At 47.2% G+C, this 21049-nt stretch overlaps 1 protein-coding gene across 7 annotated transcripts in view; it reads left to right on the forward strand.

Annotated features, from left to right (window-relative positions):
* The first annotated feature begins 6813 nt into the window (after positions 1 to 6813).
* The window catches only part of CUX1 (cut like homeobox 1), a 269325-nt gene continuing 255089 nt past the window's right edge, over positions 6814 to 21049 (forward strand). For all 7 annotated transcript variants that reach the window (XM_059866198.1, XM_059866191.1, XM_059866192.1 and 4 more), the window contains exon 1: positions 6814 to 6953. In XM_059866198.1, the coding sequence (XP_059722181.1) occupies positions 6891 to 6953 (63 nt within the window). In that variant the 5' untranslated portion in view covers positions 6814 to 6890. The remainder of the gene's footprint in view (positions 6954 to 21049) is intronic.

Genomic DNA, 21049 nt, shown 5'->3' on the forward strand with positions numbered 1-21049 from the left:
CTTCTTGCAGTTTTTGCTTTTTTATATAATCCCTTCATGAAAGCAGGTCTTATGCCCATGGCCCTGCTTCAGCAGCCAGCCCCACACAGCAGCCACTTAAGAACACATTAAACTAAAGTTTTGTGTGTGCTTTGGTACCTTTAAAAACTGGATTCTTGGAGACAACCCACCAATACTTTATTCTTACATCCTAAAGCCATTTACTTCTCTTTATGAATGCTTCCAATTTGTTTTACTCTTGTTGGGCTGAATCCAAGTTGTTATTTACAGAAAAAACACAACAAGATTAATAGGATGGCATCTGCACTATCCTACACCCCTGGAAATTCACACTGATCCCATCAATTCTGTATAATTTCTTTGGATTCATAGCAGGTTAAAGCCCCAGTCCAGGATAATGCCAAGCAGATGCAGACAAGGGCCAGCACATAAATGTGGAGAATCATGGCCAGAATAAAACTGGATCTCTTTATTCCAAAGAAGAAGGTAATGTTTAGATACAAAATATTACATGGATATTTTTTTTCCCCTGTTTGGTAATCTGTCACCATCTGGACACCAAATAGGAAATGATGCAACACCAGGGGGAAAAAACCCAATTTATTTCGTACATGTTATTAAAGAAAGAATGGATTGATGTGCTCCCCCAAGCACTTTGGCTCACTCATGTGTCACACACCAGGCACAGGTATGATCTCTTCAAACAGGGGGTTCTCCACACTGAAATGTTTCCTGTGGGACACAGCATCAGTTTTGCCAGTGTGTGGCAGCTGCAGTGAACTCAGGGCTTCCTCTAAGGGAGTCTATTTTCTCCCTTTGTGCATTAATTCAGAATTACTGTTTCTCCTTCCCCAGCATTCGCATGCAACCACCCCAAACACAGTTGTGTTTGCAGAAAATCACAGTTGTGCTAAGTCAGTCACAGTGTTCTCATTTCTAAGAAAAGATGTGCTTCCCCAAATGAAACCTCACCCTCCTTATGGGAGGACAAACCACCTCAGACACCCAAACCACCACAGATCACAATTCAGGTGGCCATGGGGGACCCACCAAGGGACATGACCACTGTGGGGGGACAATGGGAGCAGAAAGCCCAGCTGGAGGAGAGGAGCAGAGGGATGTTCCCTTCTTCCGTCCCACGTGAAGTGCTTGTGTTTGGAAAGTGAAAGAAAAACCTTTCTTCTCTTCCCTTTGCCAGGGCAGCTCAGCTCTGCACTCACCCACTTCTGTGGAAGGAAAGGAAAGGGGAACTGGAGGTGAGGGAGCAGCTCTGAGCTGCTTTATTTGTACTTTTCCTCCTCCTCCTCCTTTGCTCTGCAACCCTGGAGGTGCCCCACAGCCACCACGAGATTTTGATCTCCCAGTGCCCAGTGGTGCTGTACAGAATGGGGAAACTGAGGGAGGATCCAGGGAGTCCTTTCATGTCACGAAGAGCCCTGTGCCAGCAGCCAGCCACAGCTGCTGTCCCCAGCCACAGCCACTAAACCAGCTCTCCTGCCACTGCCAGAGTGGCACAAACAAACAGAATGAGCCCAGGCGAGGTTCAGAACACAAAAAGGCATTTCAACTAATAATGCAGGTTTCTAAAGTAAAATGTGGCATATTGGAGCTGAAGATTCAGCAGAAACTGGGAGAAATATCTGGCTGGGACAGAGTTAGTGGAGAAAAAGCATGGCCAAAATGGACCTGAGCACAGAGGGAGAGGGGAACAGCAAGAACCTGAAGTGAGGAAGTGGCTGCATGAAGTGGGTGAGGGCTCATAATAGGAGTAGGAAAAGTTAAATACCACCAAAAAAAAAAAGGATGTGCAAAACCCAACCCCCAAACCTCTAGAGAAACCAGTAAATGGTAAAAAACATGAAAGTTTTCAAGTGAGAAAAAAGGTGGGAATTTTTCCTGGGAATGTAACCTACTAACTTGTCTGCTGATCCCTTTAGAGGGCAGAAAAGCTAAATTCCCAAATCAAGACCAGCCTAAGTCAGAGAGAAGAGTGCTGTATGGAGCATGAGGCCAGAAAAGGACTCAATTTGCCTCCCATTGAACAAAATCCTGGCTCTGGTACCATCCTGTGCATGGGATATAGGATGAGAAGACAAGGATTAAAACTGGGGTGAACCATACCCTGAGAGAAATCAGTATCAAATTTACTCACTTCAGCTCCAGGGAATACATAACCCAAGAGATCCTTTCCTCCTCTAATTCTTCCTGCTGTTCCAGATGTTGGCCAAAACACCACCACACATCTGGATGGAAGATTCAGTGAGAAAAGCAGCTCTTTGAGAGAAATATTGTGGGAGCTCTTTTGGGGTCTTCAGTATCTCCTGCTGCACATGCAGAGACACCCCTGCAGTGCCATCCCATGTTTGTGTTGGTGTGGGTTAATCCACAAATCCTCAAGGAAGGTCTGTTGTGGGTTATGCTGGATCCTCAGAAACGTCTCCAGAGTTAACCAGCCAGTAACCACACCAGGCAAATTTACTTTGCTTTTAATTGTGGCTGCTTTCCCTGCCCTCTGTGAGAACTGCCTTCTTCTCTTCCACCTGCCAGAGTGTATCTGTGGCTGTGCAGTGCTCACAGGCTCACAGAAATCACAGGATTTTCTGCTTGGATCATGTGTGCTGCCATCTATATGATTTCTGCTCAAACTTTCCCAGTATACCAAAGAATGTGGGAATTGCCATGTTGGTTGAGAAAACAAGAGTCCATCCAGCTGAGCAGCACAGCTGGACACCCAGGTAATCATGTGCAGGCATGGGGGACACTTCTCCCTATTTTCCCTGTTTCCAACAATTTTCTGCTCAGGGGCTTTCCTGAGCTTCTACATGTCACAGCATCCACATCACTGGCCAAACCCTCAGTCAATTTATGTGCTGCAAAACCTCTGGCTACTACCAGGGATATAAATCAAGCAGAATTAGAGTCATTGACAATAATTGGGGAAAAAAAAATCTGTGATTTGGAAGACATATATGAGTTTTGATCTTAATTTGGACTAAATCTCCCAGGAACATAAATTATCTGTTTGGCTGTCTCTGTTCCCTGCCATCCCTGTGGAATCTCGCTGTGCAATGGCACAGAGCAGTAAAGGATATCCCAAATCCAGTTTAAGGTGAACAGAAGGGCACTTCCACGGTGGAGAGGGCTGGGATTTTGGAATGAGGAGCTCCTTTCCAGCAGGCACAGGCAGCCAGGGACAAGAATCAGCTGAAGAAAATGGAAAGATGGGAGCCATTAAGTGAGGAGGGAAGGGGCTGGACAAGGAGCAGACAGGGGTACAGAGAAGGCTCTGGAGGAACTCTTCTAGGGACACTGATATAAATTTGGGAGCCAGTTTACATGAAAATGAGAAGAAAAAGACACAAGAATCCTCGGAGAAGTGACCCAAAAGTTACAGGTGCTGGGAGAAGCAGCACCTCATCTTTCAATGTCCTGGCCAAGAAAATCAACCAGGTTCTTTAAGGCAAAGAGAAAGCCAAGTGCAGTGATCAATACTGGACTCACTGTCCAAAATATCCTCATGAATGCAGACTGATGCCCAGGGCAGCAGCCATGCTAGGGAACTGTTCCCAACAGTTTGGGACCTTTGGAATAAAGATCCATTTTCCGCAGTATTCCAGATGATGACATTAAGAATCACAAGAATAATTTCCTGCGATAGTCCAAAGTGCAAATATGTTCATTAAAGAGCTGTATCAGTGAGACCTTGGCAACATATTTTAATGTGATTTTCACCCAATTCCTAAAAAGAAATCTGTACAACAGACTTAAAATTATTTTTGGATGTATCAAGTAGTACTAGTTGCTGCCACAATTTGAGATTTAAACTTCAAATCCACTGTGCTTCCTTTTTCAGTGCTCTGATAGTGCCCACTGAAAGAAGTTAGCATTTACACAGATCAAATTTAACTTTAGAAAAATCTTCCTCAAACGAACAGATGAGAATGATTCCTCAAAACATAATAACCCAAGAAAACTTTATTCTAACCATCTCTTCCTGCCAGGGTGCATCCAGTTTTCCAAGCTCCCTCTCCCATTGTACACAGGTACATTTCAGCAGGAACACAAAGCACATTATCACTTGCTCCAAGGAGCTCTGTAGCCTGCAGGATCTTTGCAGAATCCAGCCCGAAGAAATGCAGCACTTTGAGAAAACAGAGCTGTCAAGCAAGATTTCCTTGGGCTTGCTGCCACAGAGGGACTTGATCCTGCATGGAAGACAATAGGAATTATAGGTGCTCAGCATTTGTCTTCCAGCAGAGTTAAGGTTTCTCAGTAATTCCCCAAATCAGCCGTACTGCTTTATACTTATTCAAAATTACATAGCTAAAAGCTTTGGTATGCAGCCACAGAGCTTTTATTTCAAATTGGCAATAATGTAACTTCTGCAAAAAAAAAAAAAAGACTACAATAATGTTAAAAATATCATAGAATGTTATTTATATCAGGATTCATTTGTTACCCCATATGACAATCATTCATATTTCTTGACAGATATAAACCTCCGCTTAACACATTAGTATCATAAATATTACCAGATATAACACTGTAATTTAATACCTACCAAATGTATTTTAAAATATTACTCAATTTAAAACTTTGGATTTTAACCAGATGTGTTTCCAGAAAATGATTCAGGTCAGATGCTTTTTTCTTTTCCCTTTTCTGTGCGCGCGCGTTCAAAGCGGAGCGTTCCTATGTGATTTATTGTGCCATGACTGTGTGCCCCGAACCTAAAACAGCACCACGATACTTCATCCTTGAGGCTTACACACCTGCAGTCCAAACTAACAAGAGAAAACATCTACATGGCACGGCAGGAGCCTTTGAAATGTCTTTTTGCAGTTGCCTGGACACAGAACAGACTGGTAGAACAGGGAGGCAGCGGAGAAAGGGTGAAGACAGGAACTCCAGCCTCTTTCATCTAGAAAGGGGGGACCATGGAGAGATTAGAGGAAAGGATTTTGATTAGATCACTGGAATGTGAAATGATGCTTCCCAGGATTAAAATCCTATTTTAGAGCAACCAAACCGGTTACGGCGTCAGTCAGAATTCGGAGGCTCGCGCAGCTCCATCCCCGGCTGTCGCTCCGAGCACCCCACACCCTCTCCCCAGAGCGGGGGGTACCCCAGCCAGGCACCCCAATCCTCTCCAGCATCATCCCAGCAAGGAGCTGCCCTCCCTCAAAGCATGGCACTTCTGGGGGAGAAGGAGTTTCCTTCTCCAAGGGCATCCCTGGGTCCAGCCCCATGGCAGTCATGTGGAGGCTCTTGGATTTCGGTCCCATTGGGCCCCCAGTTTAGATCACCACTCAGAGGTCTGACATTTTCATAACCAAATGCCATTAGTTTTATTCCCAGCACAGCCAACCAACAAGCTGAAGGTCTGGAGTCGTCGGGCTGATCATTACGTGGAACCCATTAACATAAAACCCGCCATCGCAATTAGTATCTTTGTAAGCAGCAGCCTCAGCAAAAAGTGGAAATGGAGGCTGAAATGATGGTGCTCTTCCAAAGGAGGCCGGCAGCAGATTGGGAAATAATCTGTGGCAATTGCTCTGCCGCTGTCTCTGCTGTCTCTGCCGTAACTTCTCCAAAGACAGGCAGAGCCATTTCCAAGCAGTCAGCCCACGGACTTGAGCGAGCACTAAATTCACTCGGTGATCAAATACAATTTGAGAAAAAAAATCTACAGTCGCTCACTTGGGGGGGAAGAGAGATTTTCCTTTTACAGATGAAGTGCAAAACAGCAAAAGTAGCTGTATTTGGAAAAATACCGTGCAGTTTATTGATTCCAGAGGGGACAGGTACAGACCGTTGGTTTGCCCATTTCCCCGTAAAAACAGGGAATGATTTCGAGGGGTGAGAGGTATCTGCAGGCTGGTTTGTTTTGTTAAGAGATGAGCCTGCTAAAATGTTCTGTGCTTTTCAGGAAGGGAACAAGGAAAATATTCGTATTTATAGCAACATAATTGTTTAGAACAAAATAAGTTATTCCATCCTTTTAATCTCCGTTTCTATGGCTATCCTGCGCGGGGCTGGGATCTGATTTTCCAACCTCCGTGCGATCCGTGTCCCCTCGGCAGCGGCCGGCGGCACCGGCCCTGGCAGGGAGCGCCTGTCCGCGCCGAAGAAATCCCGTTCCAGGCGCTCCCGGACTGCCCCGGACACCGGGAACCCGCTGCCCCCGATGCACTTTTTCATTGTTGTTTCCCCTTAACTCTCTGCACTTGGCTAATTTTAGCCCCGCGGCTCCCCGAGCGGGCTCCCCCCGCGCCGCCGCTCCGGGCACCATTCGCCGGGCGATGCGCTGCCATGAACCCGCACCCCTCCCGCACCGCGCGGCTGTCCCCGCACCGCTCCGCATCCCCCCGGCCCGGCATCCCCGCGCTGCCCGGCCGTGTCCGCATCCCCCCGCCACGCCCGGCCGTGTCCGCATCCCCGCCGTGCCGTATCCCCCCGCACCTCCCGGCACCGCTGTCCCCGCGTTCCCCCGCCCCGCGCGGCTGTCCCCGCATCCCCCCGCGCTCCGCGCGCCTGTCCCCGCACGGCCGCGCGCTGTCCCCGCGTGTCCCGCGTGCCCTCCCCGCGCTGTCCCCGCGGGGCGGGGGTGCGGGGTCACCGCGAGCGCGCGGGCGCGGCGCCCCTTCACCCCCCCCCCCCCCCCCCCGCGAGCGCGCGGGCTGAGTCCGTGTTCCGGGCGGGCTCCAGGCCGGGATTTGGGCGCTCCCTGCCCGCCTCCCTCCCCCTTGCCCCCCCGCCCCTCCTCCCCCCTCCCGCCGGCTCCCTCCCTCTCTCCCTCCCTCCCTCCCTCCCTCCCCCTCCCTCCCGGCTCCTGAACTCCAGCCCCTCTCTCTCTATCAGCCGCTCACTCTGTCTCAATATGTCTCAAGATGGCGGCCAATGTGGGATCGATGTTTCAATATTGGAAGCGCTTTGATTTACAGCAGCTGCAGGTCAGGCTCCCCCGCTCGCCGCACCGGCCGGGCCGCGCCGCCGGACCCCCCCCTCCCTCCCTTCTCCGCCTTCCCTCGGGCCCGGCCTCCCCCTCCTCCTCCCGCTGCCGGCCCGCGCCGCCTAAAGGGAACCCCCCGCTCCGCCCGGCCGCGGCGCTCCGCTCCCTCCGCCCCCCCCGCCATCGATCACCGGCCCCATCGGAAATTGATCCTCTTTGTTCAATTCATCGATCAGCCCAAGATGGCGCCGGAGCCGCCGCTGCCGGGGCTGCCGCCGCTTCGCCCGCTCCGTCCCGGGCTGCTCTTTCCCCGCTCCGCGCTCCCCCCCGGCGGCGGGGCCGTGCGGGGCGGCGGGCGCGGCGGGACTCCCGGCGGCCGCCGTTCATCCCCCGCCCGCCTCCTCCCTCTCCCTCCCCGCCGCCTGCCCCCTTCCCGCCGCCGCGTCCCCGCCGCTTTTCCTCCGCCGGGAGCCGGGGAAAGTTTACCGAGTGCTGGGACTTTGTGTGGGGGCGCCGGGCGGGCTGGCGGTGCAGGCGCGGAGCGGCGGGGGCTGGGGGCGCTGTGGTGCCGGCCGGGCGGGCGGGCGCTCCCCGCCGCCGCCGCGGGGTGCCGGCCCTCGCTCCGCTCTGCTCCGCTCCGCTCCGCCGGGCGCGGGGCTCCGGCCGCCGCCCTGCGACCGCCGCGGGCACCGCGCCGGGCCGCCAGGGGAGGGGACGCGGGGGCGCCGGCCGGCTGGGAGGGAGCGAGCGGCGGAGGGTCCCGCGGGGTGGGAAGGGGCGAGCGCCCGGTGCGCGGAGAGGGGGGCTCGGGAGGGCAGCGGCAGCGCCGGGCGCGGGGAGGGGCGCGGGGGCGTCCCGGCCGGCGGGGGGCATCGCGACGTATCTCCCGCGGTGGCGGGAGGGCACGTTACATAATTCACGGGCTCTCCAGCCTCTCCTGCTGTCCAGGATCTGACAGATGAGCGGAATATTGATGCTTTACTGTGCTGGCTCGGGAGAGCCCAGAAGTGCCGTTTCCTGCGAGGGAAAGTCCTCGCAGACCGGCCGCCCTCCCCCTGGCCCGGGGGAGCGTCCCCGGGGGAATTGCGGCCCCACGGTTTAATTGAGTTGCCGGGCTACAGATAAGGCCGGGGCGGGCCGGGGGGGTTGTCAGACGCTGTATCGGTGCTGCTCCCGCCGTGAATGGGATTGCAACACGCGTGTCTCCCAGTTGATTGGCGCAGGAAGGCGCTGCCCTGCCTCTCCAAACCCGCCGCTGCCTCCCGTTTAAATAAATTGGCTCGAAAGCCGGCGGCTGCCCACCCTGGCCCCCGCGGCGGCGGCGGTGGAGCCGGCCGGAGGCTGCGGCAGGCGGAGGGATGGTGCGCTGATGCTGGGCAGAGCCGCATTCCCGCTGGAGGTGAGGGGATGCTCGCAGGGGGCCGGCAGCGGGACCCGGGTCCTGCCGCCCTCCCTTCCCCTCGGCCGGGCGTGCGGGAGCGATATTTTATATATGTATATATATAATATTCAAAACTCCCACCCCAGCAGCCCCCGAAAGGGGAAGTGCTGCGTGGGAGCTGTGCTGGGAGGCCGGTCCCTTCCGACTTTCAGGTGCATAAGGAGGTGGGGTAAAGTAGCGTTTTGTTTCAGGTTTCTCTGTCGTCTTCCAGCCCCTTTCGCGTTTTATTGTTTCTTTTAAGGGTTTTGGATTAAGGTAGACTTGGCTGAACTTTGCTAACTTGAAAGGGTTCTTAATAGTGACCCGGAATACCTACAGGAATACGGAAAATGAGATCCAGATGTAGAATTGTATAAAATAAAATGGATTAAATTAAGATGTAGTTAAACAAGGTCTGACATCTCTAATTGTGGACTTTTGCTTTTGCCTCTGTGTACGTGTGGCTGTACTTGCTTAGCATAGGAAAATAAACGCTCTGAACATCGCTGCTGTGGCATTACATTTAACGGTGAACAAGTCTAAATATTGCCTATAAAAATAAAGCCTTCAGAAATGCTTATTGATTAATACATATTATGCTAAAGTATCTATCATGTAAATTAAATTCTAAAATGTAATGAACACAGCCAAATGGCATTTTGATAGATTGTTCTATTCTGTTTTTAGTAAAAAATAGCTCACTTTTATCATAATTTAATTTCTGTGCATACTGTAAAACCTGTTGTGGAGTATCACTGTACAAACCTTAATCTCGTTTTTGCAGACTAAATGTGACAGTCTGACTTGAACAGCTTGTAGCTTCTCCTTTGAAGCATTCTGGTAACGCCAGCTTAGAGTTGTTTGAACAATATTCATTACCTGCTTTTGAGGACTGGTGATTATTTATCCGTGCTGCGGATTGAGGCTGTTCACCTGTTGGCAGGTTCAGCAGGCAGGCTGTGAGCAGCGCAGAGTTTGTTAACTTTGCATGCACTCTGTCTGCAGAGAGCCCTGGAGTGACCGGGGAGGGAGAGAATACCTTCCTCCCTATGCAGAATAGTTAATTTGTTTCAAATTAGCTTTTATTTATTATTTTCTTTTTTTACCCACCCATCTGCACCAAGAGGTAGTGTAATATTTACTCCCACTTGCAGATGAAGCAATGTGCTATAAAAACTATCATTCCCAGGGATGAAGTTCAGTCCCACAGAGGTGTCCATGCCTCCCTCCGTCCCTGTCCTTCGCTTGCCCTGCCGTATTTCGAGCGTGGAATTGTAGAAAGTAAAAATACTTCCGCGTACGCTCTGTTCCAGCATGAAAGCCTGGAGGATTTATGCTTAACACAATTCCACCTGAGCCCTGCAGAACTCCAGCTCGTGGAGCTCAGGGTGTGAAGGCTTTGAAGCTCTGTGTGCATGAGAAAGTTGTGAGGAGCTGGGACTGGGCAGTCCCGGATCGCTGGCAGCCAGCGCCGCATACCCGGCTGCTCCCAACTTCCTCTTCCACCTTCTCTTGGAAGGAGATGTTTAACTGTTGATGAGCTTCGACCTGCCTTGTAATATTAAGCAGCAGGTCTCTCCAGATTGTATCAATATTAATTAAAAACAGAGCCAGGAACACTTTAGGGTCTGACTTTTTAAATTATTTATTTCCTTTCGCTAAATAACCCCTTGTTTATAGGGAAAGATGTTTCAAGTGTTGGAGACAGGATTAAATAATTCAGAACTTGGATTAAAGAACAAAAAGGTCTGTTCACAAATGGAATATGAGATGCAAAAATGGCAGCTTCCTACAGGTATCAAACAGGGCTCTTCACTGGAGACTGTACCTGCAAGGCACGCAGCTGAACATTAACCCTTTTCTGTAGTCAAGGCTGGCATGATTTCTAAAGAAGCTGAAACAGGCATGGCATTGCTGCCTCAATGTGCTGTGTGGTGGTAGATGGACCCATGTGTGATGGGGAGGGAGTTGCAGTGCTCAGAGAAAACAGCCCCTCAAACAGTGAGTGCTGTGGCAGTAAATGCAGGTGAAATCACTGGAGAGATGCTGCTGCCCTGCAGTTAAAGCTGCACGTCCTGTCTGGAAGCAGTTGTGTGATTGGAATCAGATCAGCAGCGTGAAGGTAACCTGCTGTTCCCTGGTCCTGGTTTGGTTGTAGTTTTTGGTGTCCCCATCACCTTCACTCTAAAAACAACCTTTTGCTGGAGAACAGGAAAGGAGCATCGTGTTCCCGTGGGCAGAGCATGCAGCTCTCCTTGACAGCTTGCTTAGTATTTCTGAATTTGGGTGTATATATCAATAGCAGAGGAGGCAGCTGGTCTTTCTGACCAGCAGGAGTAAGTCTAGCTTGAGCCACAGCTCTGAGTTGCATCTGAAGACAAATGGAAGAAGTTAATACCCTTTGAAAACTTAAACTATCTCTAGTTATTTTGACAATAAACACAAGTTCTCAAAGTGTCATTGTAGCTTTTTAGGACAGGCTCACATTCTGATAGAAAGTACAGTTCCTTATTGCTTTTGAGCAGAATGGCAGAACTTGTTACCATCAAGCTGGGGAATGAAAATCTAAAGGCAAATCTTGCTAATGTGTTTGTTCTTTAAAATCTCATCCTGGTATTGCATCATATATGATTTAAATAAGGATAGAATATTAGTTCTGTGCAGGCTGTGACTAATTGTTTAGGTTAAACCATTGATCTTATAAAATCTGTAACAAAATCTGAAAAAACTAAGTTGTAATGAATAGCCTTTAAATACTGAAGTACTTCTGTTACTAAATTAGAAACAGGTGGAGTTGTTGGCATTGTTTAGTTGGGTCTGATGGTACCAGAGCACAAGCTGATGTGTGGAGGAGTTTGTATGCTTCATCAGCAGTGGAATTAGTGATCAGGTCTGAGTGTTTCATTTGGATATCTGTGCAGGTCACTGTAGAATTGTTTCTGTCCTAAAAGTAGTCAGTGGTTCTCTCTTTGTAGTGGTAGCTGAATGTGCATGTGGAGAGAAGTCTCCAGCTGCTGTAGGCGCATTTCTGCTCCCCTCAGCTGCTCGGAGAGGAGAGGTGAAGGCAGCTGGGTGTTCCTGCAGGAAGGGAGGGATGGCAGTGCCAGGACACTGCTGCCAAGATACTCCAAGAGCAATCACAGCAGGAAAGCTTTGGCAGCTTGTGGTGGTCAGGGTGGTGTCCCTGGACACCCACCACACATGACATACCAGAAGAAAGGCCCTTGATGTACTTCTGGCACAAGGACTTGTCTTTCATAGGATTCCTTGAGTCCTGTTCCTTGGGAATAAATCTCTGAGAGCTTTTCTATCCCTTGTTCTATTCCTGCAATGAAATAATGCCCATCAGAAATGTGGCAGAGTCACTGCGTGCTTCGGTCACTCTGCTCTAGTGCCAAGTCTGTGGTTAATTGGATGATGTATTGAGAAGTGCAGTAGGGAGGATTTGGGATATGGTAATGGCTGGGGGTTTTCTGAAGAAAAATCACACTGGTTGGCTCTATGTAACAATACAAAATAAGTAATGGGTGAAACATTTTCTAGAGAAGAAATTACATGCGGTCTAAAATTCCAGTGAACAGTTATTCTTTATTTGCAAGTTGATTTGTAATGCAAAAAGTGGATGTAGAAAAATGCATAATGCAGAGTTTCAGTTTGATCACACTGAGGCTGAGAATAAAGGCAGTTTATTTATTGGGTAGAAAACAGACACATGTGTGGATGATTGGTATTTTTTAAGGCACTAAGCAGGCAGTGTGCACTTGTAGGCCTTTCTATGTAAGCAGGGTGGTAAGTTCCCATCTTGTGTATCCAGGTTTTTTCCTGCACCTGTGCTTGGTTCTTTCCCATATCCTTTTTGGGAAGGCCTTGAAAAATACAATGTTTTCTGTGTTGGGAATATAGTGACAGTGTTTCTCTCTGCTGGAGTGGGGAGAAAGATTTGAGGATGAGAGGGGGAAAGCTGAAATGGGATTGTTTGCAGAAGGCAAGGAATGTTGGATGAAGAGACTTGTACTGGAGTGCTCACACGTGGTGTTGAAAGTACCAGGAGAGATGGGAGAAACTTGGACCTCACAGTCAGAAATAGTGCCCTTAAATTAGTGAACATAAGATAAATCCTACTCATTTTGTGACATATGTTCTCGGCTTGTTTTTGTTGTCTCTGGTTTGACAAGGCAAATCAGTGATTTCTGCCTTTATTGGCAGTTATAATGAAGAAAATACAAGCTATTGCACTGGTTGGATTGTGCAGAACGTGGCATGCAGACAGATTGTTGGATGTTTAGTTTTTATAAAAGATTAAACACAGTTGGGTGTCGGTTGTTGGTGTAACAAAGGTCTCCACTCCTGTCCAACAGTGATTTGGATTTCCAGGAAAGCACTAGGCAGTAAGGAATTTGCAGTAGATCCACCACTGTACTCTGGTTGTGCTCCTGTTCTGTCTCTAGCAAGACACTGCAGTTCTTACTGCACTGTTACTTGCACCTCCTGTGACTTAGCAGAGTTAAACATTTACCCTGAATAAAGATAATTTTTGGTATGAAGGTGTTAAAGGCGGGAGGTGCCCGACAGCTCCTGTGTGTGTGCTACAGGAGGCAGGGGTTTGCAGCTGGAGCCTGTCACACTAATGTCTAACAGCTTTTGCCTCCCTGACAATTCACTTGTCCCCTTGCTTTGCAATAATTTGATTTCTTTGTCGGCAGTTGGGGCAATAAGGAAGTTTCTGTGGGGGCTGGAGCTATGCTGCCTTTCCTGGGGAGCAGGGAGGGCAGCTGGGGTGCTGCTCATCCTCCTCCTCCTCATGGACCCCAGTGATCTGCTCTGGGAAGACAGAGGTGAAGATTACTCGTTTTTGAAAGGCTCAAAAGCAGATGCACAGAAGTATTTTAAGCTGCTGTTTAGATGCTTTGAATTCCCCCATAGCTTTGTGCCTCTGGTTGTGAGCACTTTGAGGCACGTACGGATGTAGGCCATGGCTGTCTCGGAGGCTTTTCAGAGGAGCTCACACATCAGAGCTGAGCAGATCCTGTGGCTCTGCTCTTTTGTGTGGAAATGTACCTTAGTGAATGAGCAAGCCTGGAGACTGCAGCATCTGGAGTGCCAGCACAAGCTTTCTGTGAATGATAGGATACAATATGGCTAAATGGCTGCACAAATCCCATAGGAACGTGACCATTCCTCTTGCTGAATCCAGTGATTTTGTATAGGTGAGCCCAGGTTTGCACTGCACGTGGGAATTCAGGTGAGACCAAGCCATGGTCTGATTCCTGGAAACATTTTATCACATCCCTCGAGCTGTGGAGGTGGGATGGTCCAGTGCTGCTGCTCTATCACGTCACCGTGGGATTGCTTTTATGGGCTTGGGGAGGGTGTGTGCAGGAGCAGTTCTGACACATTGCAGAGGTCTGTCCTTGCTGAGAAATGTTGGTTTCTGTCTGTGGCTCACGTGTGACTGGCTGAGGGCAGCAATGTTAGAGGGAAGTAAAAATTAAACCAAGTGGTGTGGGGGAAGTGACAGTGCTTAAAGGAGTGGAGGGGGAGAGGGAAGTGGTGAAGAAAGGAAGGAGGTAAGGAGTGAGCATAAACCTAGGACTTGGAAATGAAACTTCTTGCAGGGCAGTTGGAAGAAGAGAGCTTATTTTAGCCTTTATATAAATATTAGGCAGTGTACAGGGCACTGTGGTGGGTCTCCCAACAAATGCCTGGCTGTAGTGCTGCCACCAAATCAACCTCACCTGCCCTTCCTCACTTTAGATCACCTGGGATTTGCCTCCAGGCTGTCCTTATGGGAACATCCTGGGAAAATCTCTCCATGAGATGCTGAGGTGATGGTTTGACTTCAGAGTGCACTGGCAGTTTTTAGTGTTGCCCTGTGACCATCAAGGGTTTGTGTTTCCTGTTAGCTTTCTCTCCACCTGCATGATATTTTCAGGTATTATGAACAGGAGAAGCATTCTCATTGTTCTTACTGAAAAATAAAGGTGAGGGCAAAAAAACCAGGGAATTTCATAGCTTTTGCCTTTTTATTTTCTTTTTTTTTTTTTTTAATGAAGACTCAGACTAGCTATATCTTAGATGGCAAAGGCTTGTGTGTTTTGAGTGGAAATGCCCTGGCTTATTCCTGTAGAAACAAAACTGCAAAGCCAAAAGGGAAGGTTGAAGATGATGAAATGCAGTGGAAGTTTGATGGGTTAAATCTTGCTCCTTCTGCTCTCAGTATCTCTTGTAGGTGTTTGTGGTTTCATGGTGTTGCTGAACCAATGTTCTAAAGAAAACAAAAGATTTCTTTTACCAAGGCTGAGCTAAAGCTGGTGTGTATGAGCCCTTCAAAGATGTCTGCATGTGAGCATCACTTGGGGCAGTGGTGCTGACACCAGAGCCTTGAACTGCTTCAGATTCAGTGTGAGCACAGTCAGGAGGTGGCAGTGACCCTCAGATGAGTTGGGAGTTGCAGAACCACTGCCAGGAGCTGCCCCATCCCCTGAACACTTCCCTTGCCTGCACTGGTTTCCTTCTCCATCTGGGAAACACTGATAGTGCTCCCAGCCCCTCTCTGAGATACAAGATTGTGAGTTAGCAGTTACTGTTGAGTTTTGCTGCTACTTAATTCTGACTTGTGGATAAACAAGACTCAGTGGTTACATTTTCTACACCTTTGTTCTCAGTATTTTTAATGTGCTGATTTGTAGGTGCTTTTCAGGCTGTTGCTGGAAACAATTTCTACAGAAATGAATATGAAAAAACATATTCATTTTTACAGAAATGAATATGTTGGTTGTCCTAAAAGAATATTGAGAATGATTGGTACTAAATCACTGGAAAAAATGTTTCTTGCCCTTGGTTATAAAGTTATAATCTAGAGTTACTCATACATAGACACACTCTCACTTTAAAACATACCTCACTGTTGTTTGGTGTAATGTACAATTTATCAAGTTTCCTTTCAGATTTCTCTGTATATTGAAGGCTGTTTAAAATTTACATTATAGGCAGCCAGCGACATGAATGTTGAATTAAAAATTCAGCAGTTTGTGGTTGCATCATTTCAAGCTTCAGCCCAAGGTTTGAAACAGCTCCCTGTTCCAGCAGGACAGGCCAGGCTCTGCCAGCCAGGGGCAGGGAGGATCTTCCATCCCAAGCCACGCTCTGGTGGTTTTAAGGACAGTAAGTTTTAAGGACAGGGAGCCTTTGAGCCCCCTGGATGGCCAAAGAGAGGAGAGAGAGGGGATGTGCAGAGCAGTCCTTACATGTGCTGCACCTGTACTTGAAGGCTGAAATTCATAGCTCACCAAACACATAGGATGGGGTAGCTTGAAACCTTTTCTTTCAACTTTTCCTTTTTATTCAAATTACCCAGGCTCCGTAGTGCACCAGCAGCCTGCTTGTGCTGTCAGTGATGTTGGGGGTTTGCTTTATCTCTGCTGCTTGTGCCATCAGGAATATCCATCTCCTGCTTGTGTCCTGCTCCATGCTGGGGCTGTGCTCCTGGCTCCCTGAGCTTGGCAGAGGTGGATGAACTTTATCCCTGTTTAGCACAACACCCAGTGAGCATTGCTGCATGTGCTGAAGTTTTAGCTCGTGTGTAGTCAGAGTTTCTGGCTGAGCTTGGCTGAAGGAGCTGCCCTTTCTGCCCAGCCCAGAGTTAACTTGTGAGCAAAGATGAATCTCTCCATCCTAGTTCAGCAGCCTCTCATCTCTGCCTTTATCTCATGTTTCTAATCAATTCCATTCAGTTTCTTGTTATTTCGTTGATGTGACACACAAATGTTGTCACAGTAGCTCAATAAAATTTATACTTGTGTCTTGTCTGTAATTATTTTTCATTTTATTTTTATTGGGTGTTTACACGTTTTATTGCATGTTCACGTCAAAGTAAATTTGTATCATGTTGTCACTTAAAGATGTTTGCTTCATTTTCATCCATAAATAAAATGTATCCTTTGTCTAGGATCTGAAACACCAGAATGTTAATTTTGTCAGTGAGCTACATATCTGTTTTCTGCTGCAGATCTGTGTGTGTTAATATTGATAAAACTCAGCTTTGCTTTGGTATGTCTGGTCTGAGCATCGCTGCTGTTCTGATATTAATTGTGGGGATGGGATAATATTAAACATTTAAAAACAAGGAGCCAGTAGTCTTGCAATTGATTTTCTGTGGAGAGACTTTTGTGCTGAGCTGTTTACACAATTGTAACCTCAGTTTCTTTTAGGTGAGTGCAAGTGTTTCATGGGTTTAAAAAATACAGTTGAGTGCACTGGTTTCTCCTCCCTTCCCTTCTTGCCCTGCCTCTTGCAGGAGCTCTAGTTTTCTTTTGCTTATAGGTTTCTGCACGTTTTCTTTGGAATGCAGAAATTCTTGAGATGCTGGAAAAGGGCAGCTTGCTCATATTGTGTCCTCAGCTCCTCTCTCTGCCTCTGTTCACTGCACATTTGTCTGTTTTTTTAGGCAAATGTACTTTATACTCTTAATTACCACTTGAAACTCAGAATGTCTTTTTTTCATTCCTGCCAAAAGTGAGTGGATACTTGTGGCCCTGTAGGGGTGAGCTCAGGGGGTGCTGTGCTCTTGCTTCCCAGGATGAAGCAGACAGTAAGGAGGGAAGAATTGTTCTCTAAGAATTTATTCTGTACTTTGTAAGAATTTTATTTTTGTACTTTCCTGGTCCTGCCAGACTCTGGGGGCCATCAGTGTTACTGACAGTCCTTCACCCCTGCAGGACTGAGGATTAATTCCCTAGTTTAGGTCAGAATTTGAATCAAATTAAACTGTCTTACTAAGCCACGCTCTCAGTTTTATGTCCAGTGGTTTTTTGTGTCCATGTTCATAAGGAGGAGGTGATTTCATGTTTTCTTTTAAGAGCAGGCAGAGTTTTGGTCAGTCCCATGGCTGGAAAGTTTTATTGTAACAGCTGAGTTCTTCTGTACAACTTGTGATACTCATTTTTTCTCTCTGTGAGGCCTTTGCTGTGCTCCAGGCCATCAGCGAGTGAGACCAGAACTGTGTGGGATTTTTTTCTTGGAGTGATGTGTTAAATACAGCACAAATTATTAAAACATCACACACACTGTGCTGTGATCAGCTTGGTTTAGATGATAAATTAAAATCTGTTAGCATCTGAGATGTTCTGGCATATCCTGAGAATAGTTAGTTCTTTAATATGCCAAGCTAAGTAAAACTTGATTAGTGTCACTATCTGGGATTTTCTGTCCTGTAAATAGAACTTGAAGTCTAAAATTGGAACTGTGAAAACCTACTTTAACTGGGATTAGAAAAAGAATTTAATAGTTCAGATTGATTTCAGGATCTTAGAAAGTGGTCACTGTGCCCCAGAGCTGTTTTACGTGCCATCTTCTTAAAAATTAACTCCACTGCAAGGGCTGAAAAGTTCCTGTGGGACTGCAGCACTCTCTGCTTGGCCATGCAGCACAGCCTGCTGGGTTGGAAAGGTGCTTTCTGTGCTTGGCTGCTGCCTGTGTGCCAAAGGTTGTTGTGTCTCCAGCTCCTGGCTTTGCACTCCTGATGGCTGCCAGGATCCTGGCTGGTGAAAGGTGATGGCAGGAATTGGGGTTAGAGGCTTTCTCCTGCCAGGGTGAAAGCTCCTGATACCAGGAGATGATGGCTCTGTGTGTTAGTTGTCATTTTTTGGGTGCATTTTGTGCATGAAGTGGATGAGATGGGAGCTGGTGAGGCAGTGGGGATGCCTGGTGTGGGAGAGCACAGCCACTGCTGCTGGGCTGGGATCCAGTGCTCTTGCCTTGCTTCCAGGGATGTCATGGCAAACTGCAGTCACACTTCATAGTGTTTTGTGCCCTATTTATTTGCTGTAATCATTTTACCAACCAGTTGTGAAGTTAATTTCAATGGTAAGAAATATTCATTCCATATCTAGCTGCCTTTTTTTTTTTAAAGTTGTTGGTTGGCAGCAGCCCCTTTGTACAGTGTCTTGATTGTCAGCTCTTCATTATAAATTTACTTTCTAAATGCTGACTTAAGGCCTGACACTTTGTTTGTTTAACTGTCAGTTACACTACTTGGGAGACCTAATAAAAGCCTCTCAGATCTTCCTATTGAATTAGGCCACCCTTTACCACCCCAGTGACTGAAGTAAAACAACTGCAAGAGTCTCTTTTCCTGTCTATCCCATTTTTGCTGGAACCCTGCTTCGGGTGTCTTCTGATCCTGTCCTCGCTGTGACAGTCGTTCTCTGGTAAAAGGTCACTGTAGTGTTTTAATTGGATTTTTCAGCTGCAAGGAATATAAAAATATAAGTTTATTAATAGAGTGGCTTTGATCTTGAAGGATTCCAAAACATTTGCTGCATGGCAAGTACAGGAATGGTTTAGTTTTACTGCTCGTTCAGGGATAATCAATTTTGTCGTGGAGCATGGAAAGCTGGATGTTCTTCCTGGGAGGTCGGGGGGAAGTAGGGGGAAATCTGGGAAGGCAGAATGTTGTTCCCCAAGTGGAATTTCCCCAGGATACAGGATCAAATTGTGACTCTGTCAGAGATGCCAAAGGATCTTTCATAAGTTGTTTTGGTTTTGTTTTTTCATCTGAGATCTTTGAAAAAGGTCACGGGCAAGAGACAATTAGAGAAACACTTAAGTGACCCTGTTAGTGTATTTTTGTGGAATTATTGTGCTTTACAGCTATTGCTGCTTTACCCAGATGGTTATTGCTGGTTTCCATCTGTTCATTAAGGAAAAGTAAAGACAGAAGACAGCAGATTTAACTGGGTTTTTAACCAGAACTTTCAGGTTTTATTTCTTCTGTGGCCACATCAGGTTAATGTGTTGGGTGAGCACGCTGCGGTTTCAAGGTGAAGAGATTAAAGTGGGAGCTTGTCTGCTCAATATGGGTCACGACAGCAGCTTCCTGTGTTTTGGGCACCCTTTTCTTTGAAGAGTCCTCAGGTATGAAGTGTGATATCACCTTGGCAGAGAGCCAGGCCAAGGGAAAGACTCTGACCAAGGCTGACCTTATGGAAACCATTTAAGCGTTCATGGCCAAAGGATCCTCAGCTCATATTGCTGCTTATTCCCAGTTTAACCTCAGGGCTCTCTGTGTGACTTCACAGTCCCCCCAGTGGAGTTTTCCCTGGTTTTACTAAGATCTGCTCCCTTAAAGGTTAAACACTTTAAAATCTTCAAGGCTTGCAGGTGTGAGAGCTTCGTGCTGGCACTGATGTAGGTGAGCTGACACCAGTTTTAGTGGTTTTGTGCTCAGGGTGATCTCTCATGTCTCAGTTCCTGAAGAATGGTGGGAGAAGGAGCCTGGAGAGGTCAAGAGCATGATCTGGATTTTCACCCAATGATGAGCAAAGCAAAATGAAAAACTTCTTCCAAGTCCCATCATCCTGCTCATGGCACTAAGAGTTTTTCTTCACCTGACTATTTCCTTTGAGCTGGTGGATGATTTGTTCTCGCAGAGCTGTTTTCAGGCAGCAGAAATTTCAGGTGGGATGGAAGAAGGAAGCTGTCTGGAGGGAGAGCTGTTTGCAGGGGTCCTGAGCAGGGTATACAAGAGTGGTTTTATTTCCCCGACTCCTTTGCCAGTTGCTCAACCAGATGTCCTCAGTAGTTTGTGCTGTAAGATGTTAAGTAATTAGATCATTCAGATTCTAGTTAAACATAATTAAAGCCCTGTGTAAACTGAGTGAAGCTGACAAGTTTTATAGGTTGGTCATTGCAAAAATATCCGATGATATAGCTCAGCATTAATACAAAAAGATTTAAGCCTCCCTGCCCTCAAATAAAGAGGTGTTTAGTCTCTAAATTTAATCCTTAATTAGAAGTACAATTTATGGAGCTTACTAAAAATGTTTTTAGGATCTTGGAAGCCTCACTCAAAAGTGTTTCCATGTAGTGTTTGCTTTTTAAAGTTTCCTCTGTACCCCTGAGTTCAAAATAGAGAACTTACTTAGCAGTTATTAGGTCAAGTTAAACAGAAAGATAACAGAATTTTGCAGTTTTTTTCCTGTAGTTTAAGTCAGTGGGTAAGTCAGTTGCAGTGGTGTTTCTTGACATGAGAAGGGTTGGAACAAGCAGCACCATCTCGGGTGCCTTTCCCAGCGTGGAGCTGATCTGCCTTTTGGGATCATCTGGGTGTAGCACAGCCTGTGTGAGGTGCCTTGGTTTCCAGCAGTGCCTTCCAACCCACGGCACTCTGGGTTCATGAGCATCACATCCCCTGGTTATTGTAAAATAGCAGAACTGGAGAGAATCACCGTGTAATGCCACCGTGTCTGCAGGTACTGCAGAGCGAAAGAGCAAATGTGAGGTTGTGAGCACACAGCTGAAACACGAGTTCTGTGTTCCAGCCTTTGATTATTGTTGTTTTATTGCAACACTTTGAAGCTAATCTTGATTATTTCTCTCCCTCATTTTACAGATATGACACATTATTTTGTTGTTTGTTTGCTGGCAGGCGAAACATATTTTCTGAAGGAAAGTGTTAACAGATCCGCTGATAAAATGTCTGTCTTCTAAAAACTGTCTGAAGACAAATTGAGTATTTGTCTACATGTGCTGTTCACACTGTTGTACCAAACAAATTAACAAGATGATTCTTGTCTTTTCTAGGATGTAAACTTTCTTTTCTAATGTTGTAGGAGCCCAAAGTTGTGAACTAGACCCAGGGTGATCCTTGTTCTGCCAAGTGCTCTGAAAGCTGATTG

Source organism: Haemorhous mexicanus, chromosome 22, assembly GCF_027477595.1.
Source record: "Haemorhous mexicanus isolate bHaeMex1 chromosome 22, bHaeMex1.pri, whole genome shotgun sequence".
NCBI classification, from domain to species: domain Eukaryota; kingdom Metazoa; phylum Chordata; class Aves; order Passeriformes; family Fringillidae; genus Haemorhous; species Haemorhous mexicanus.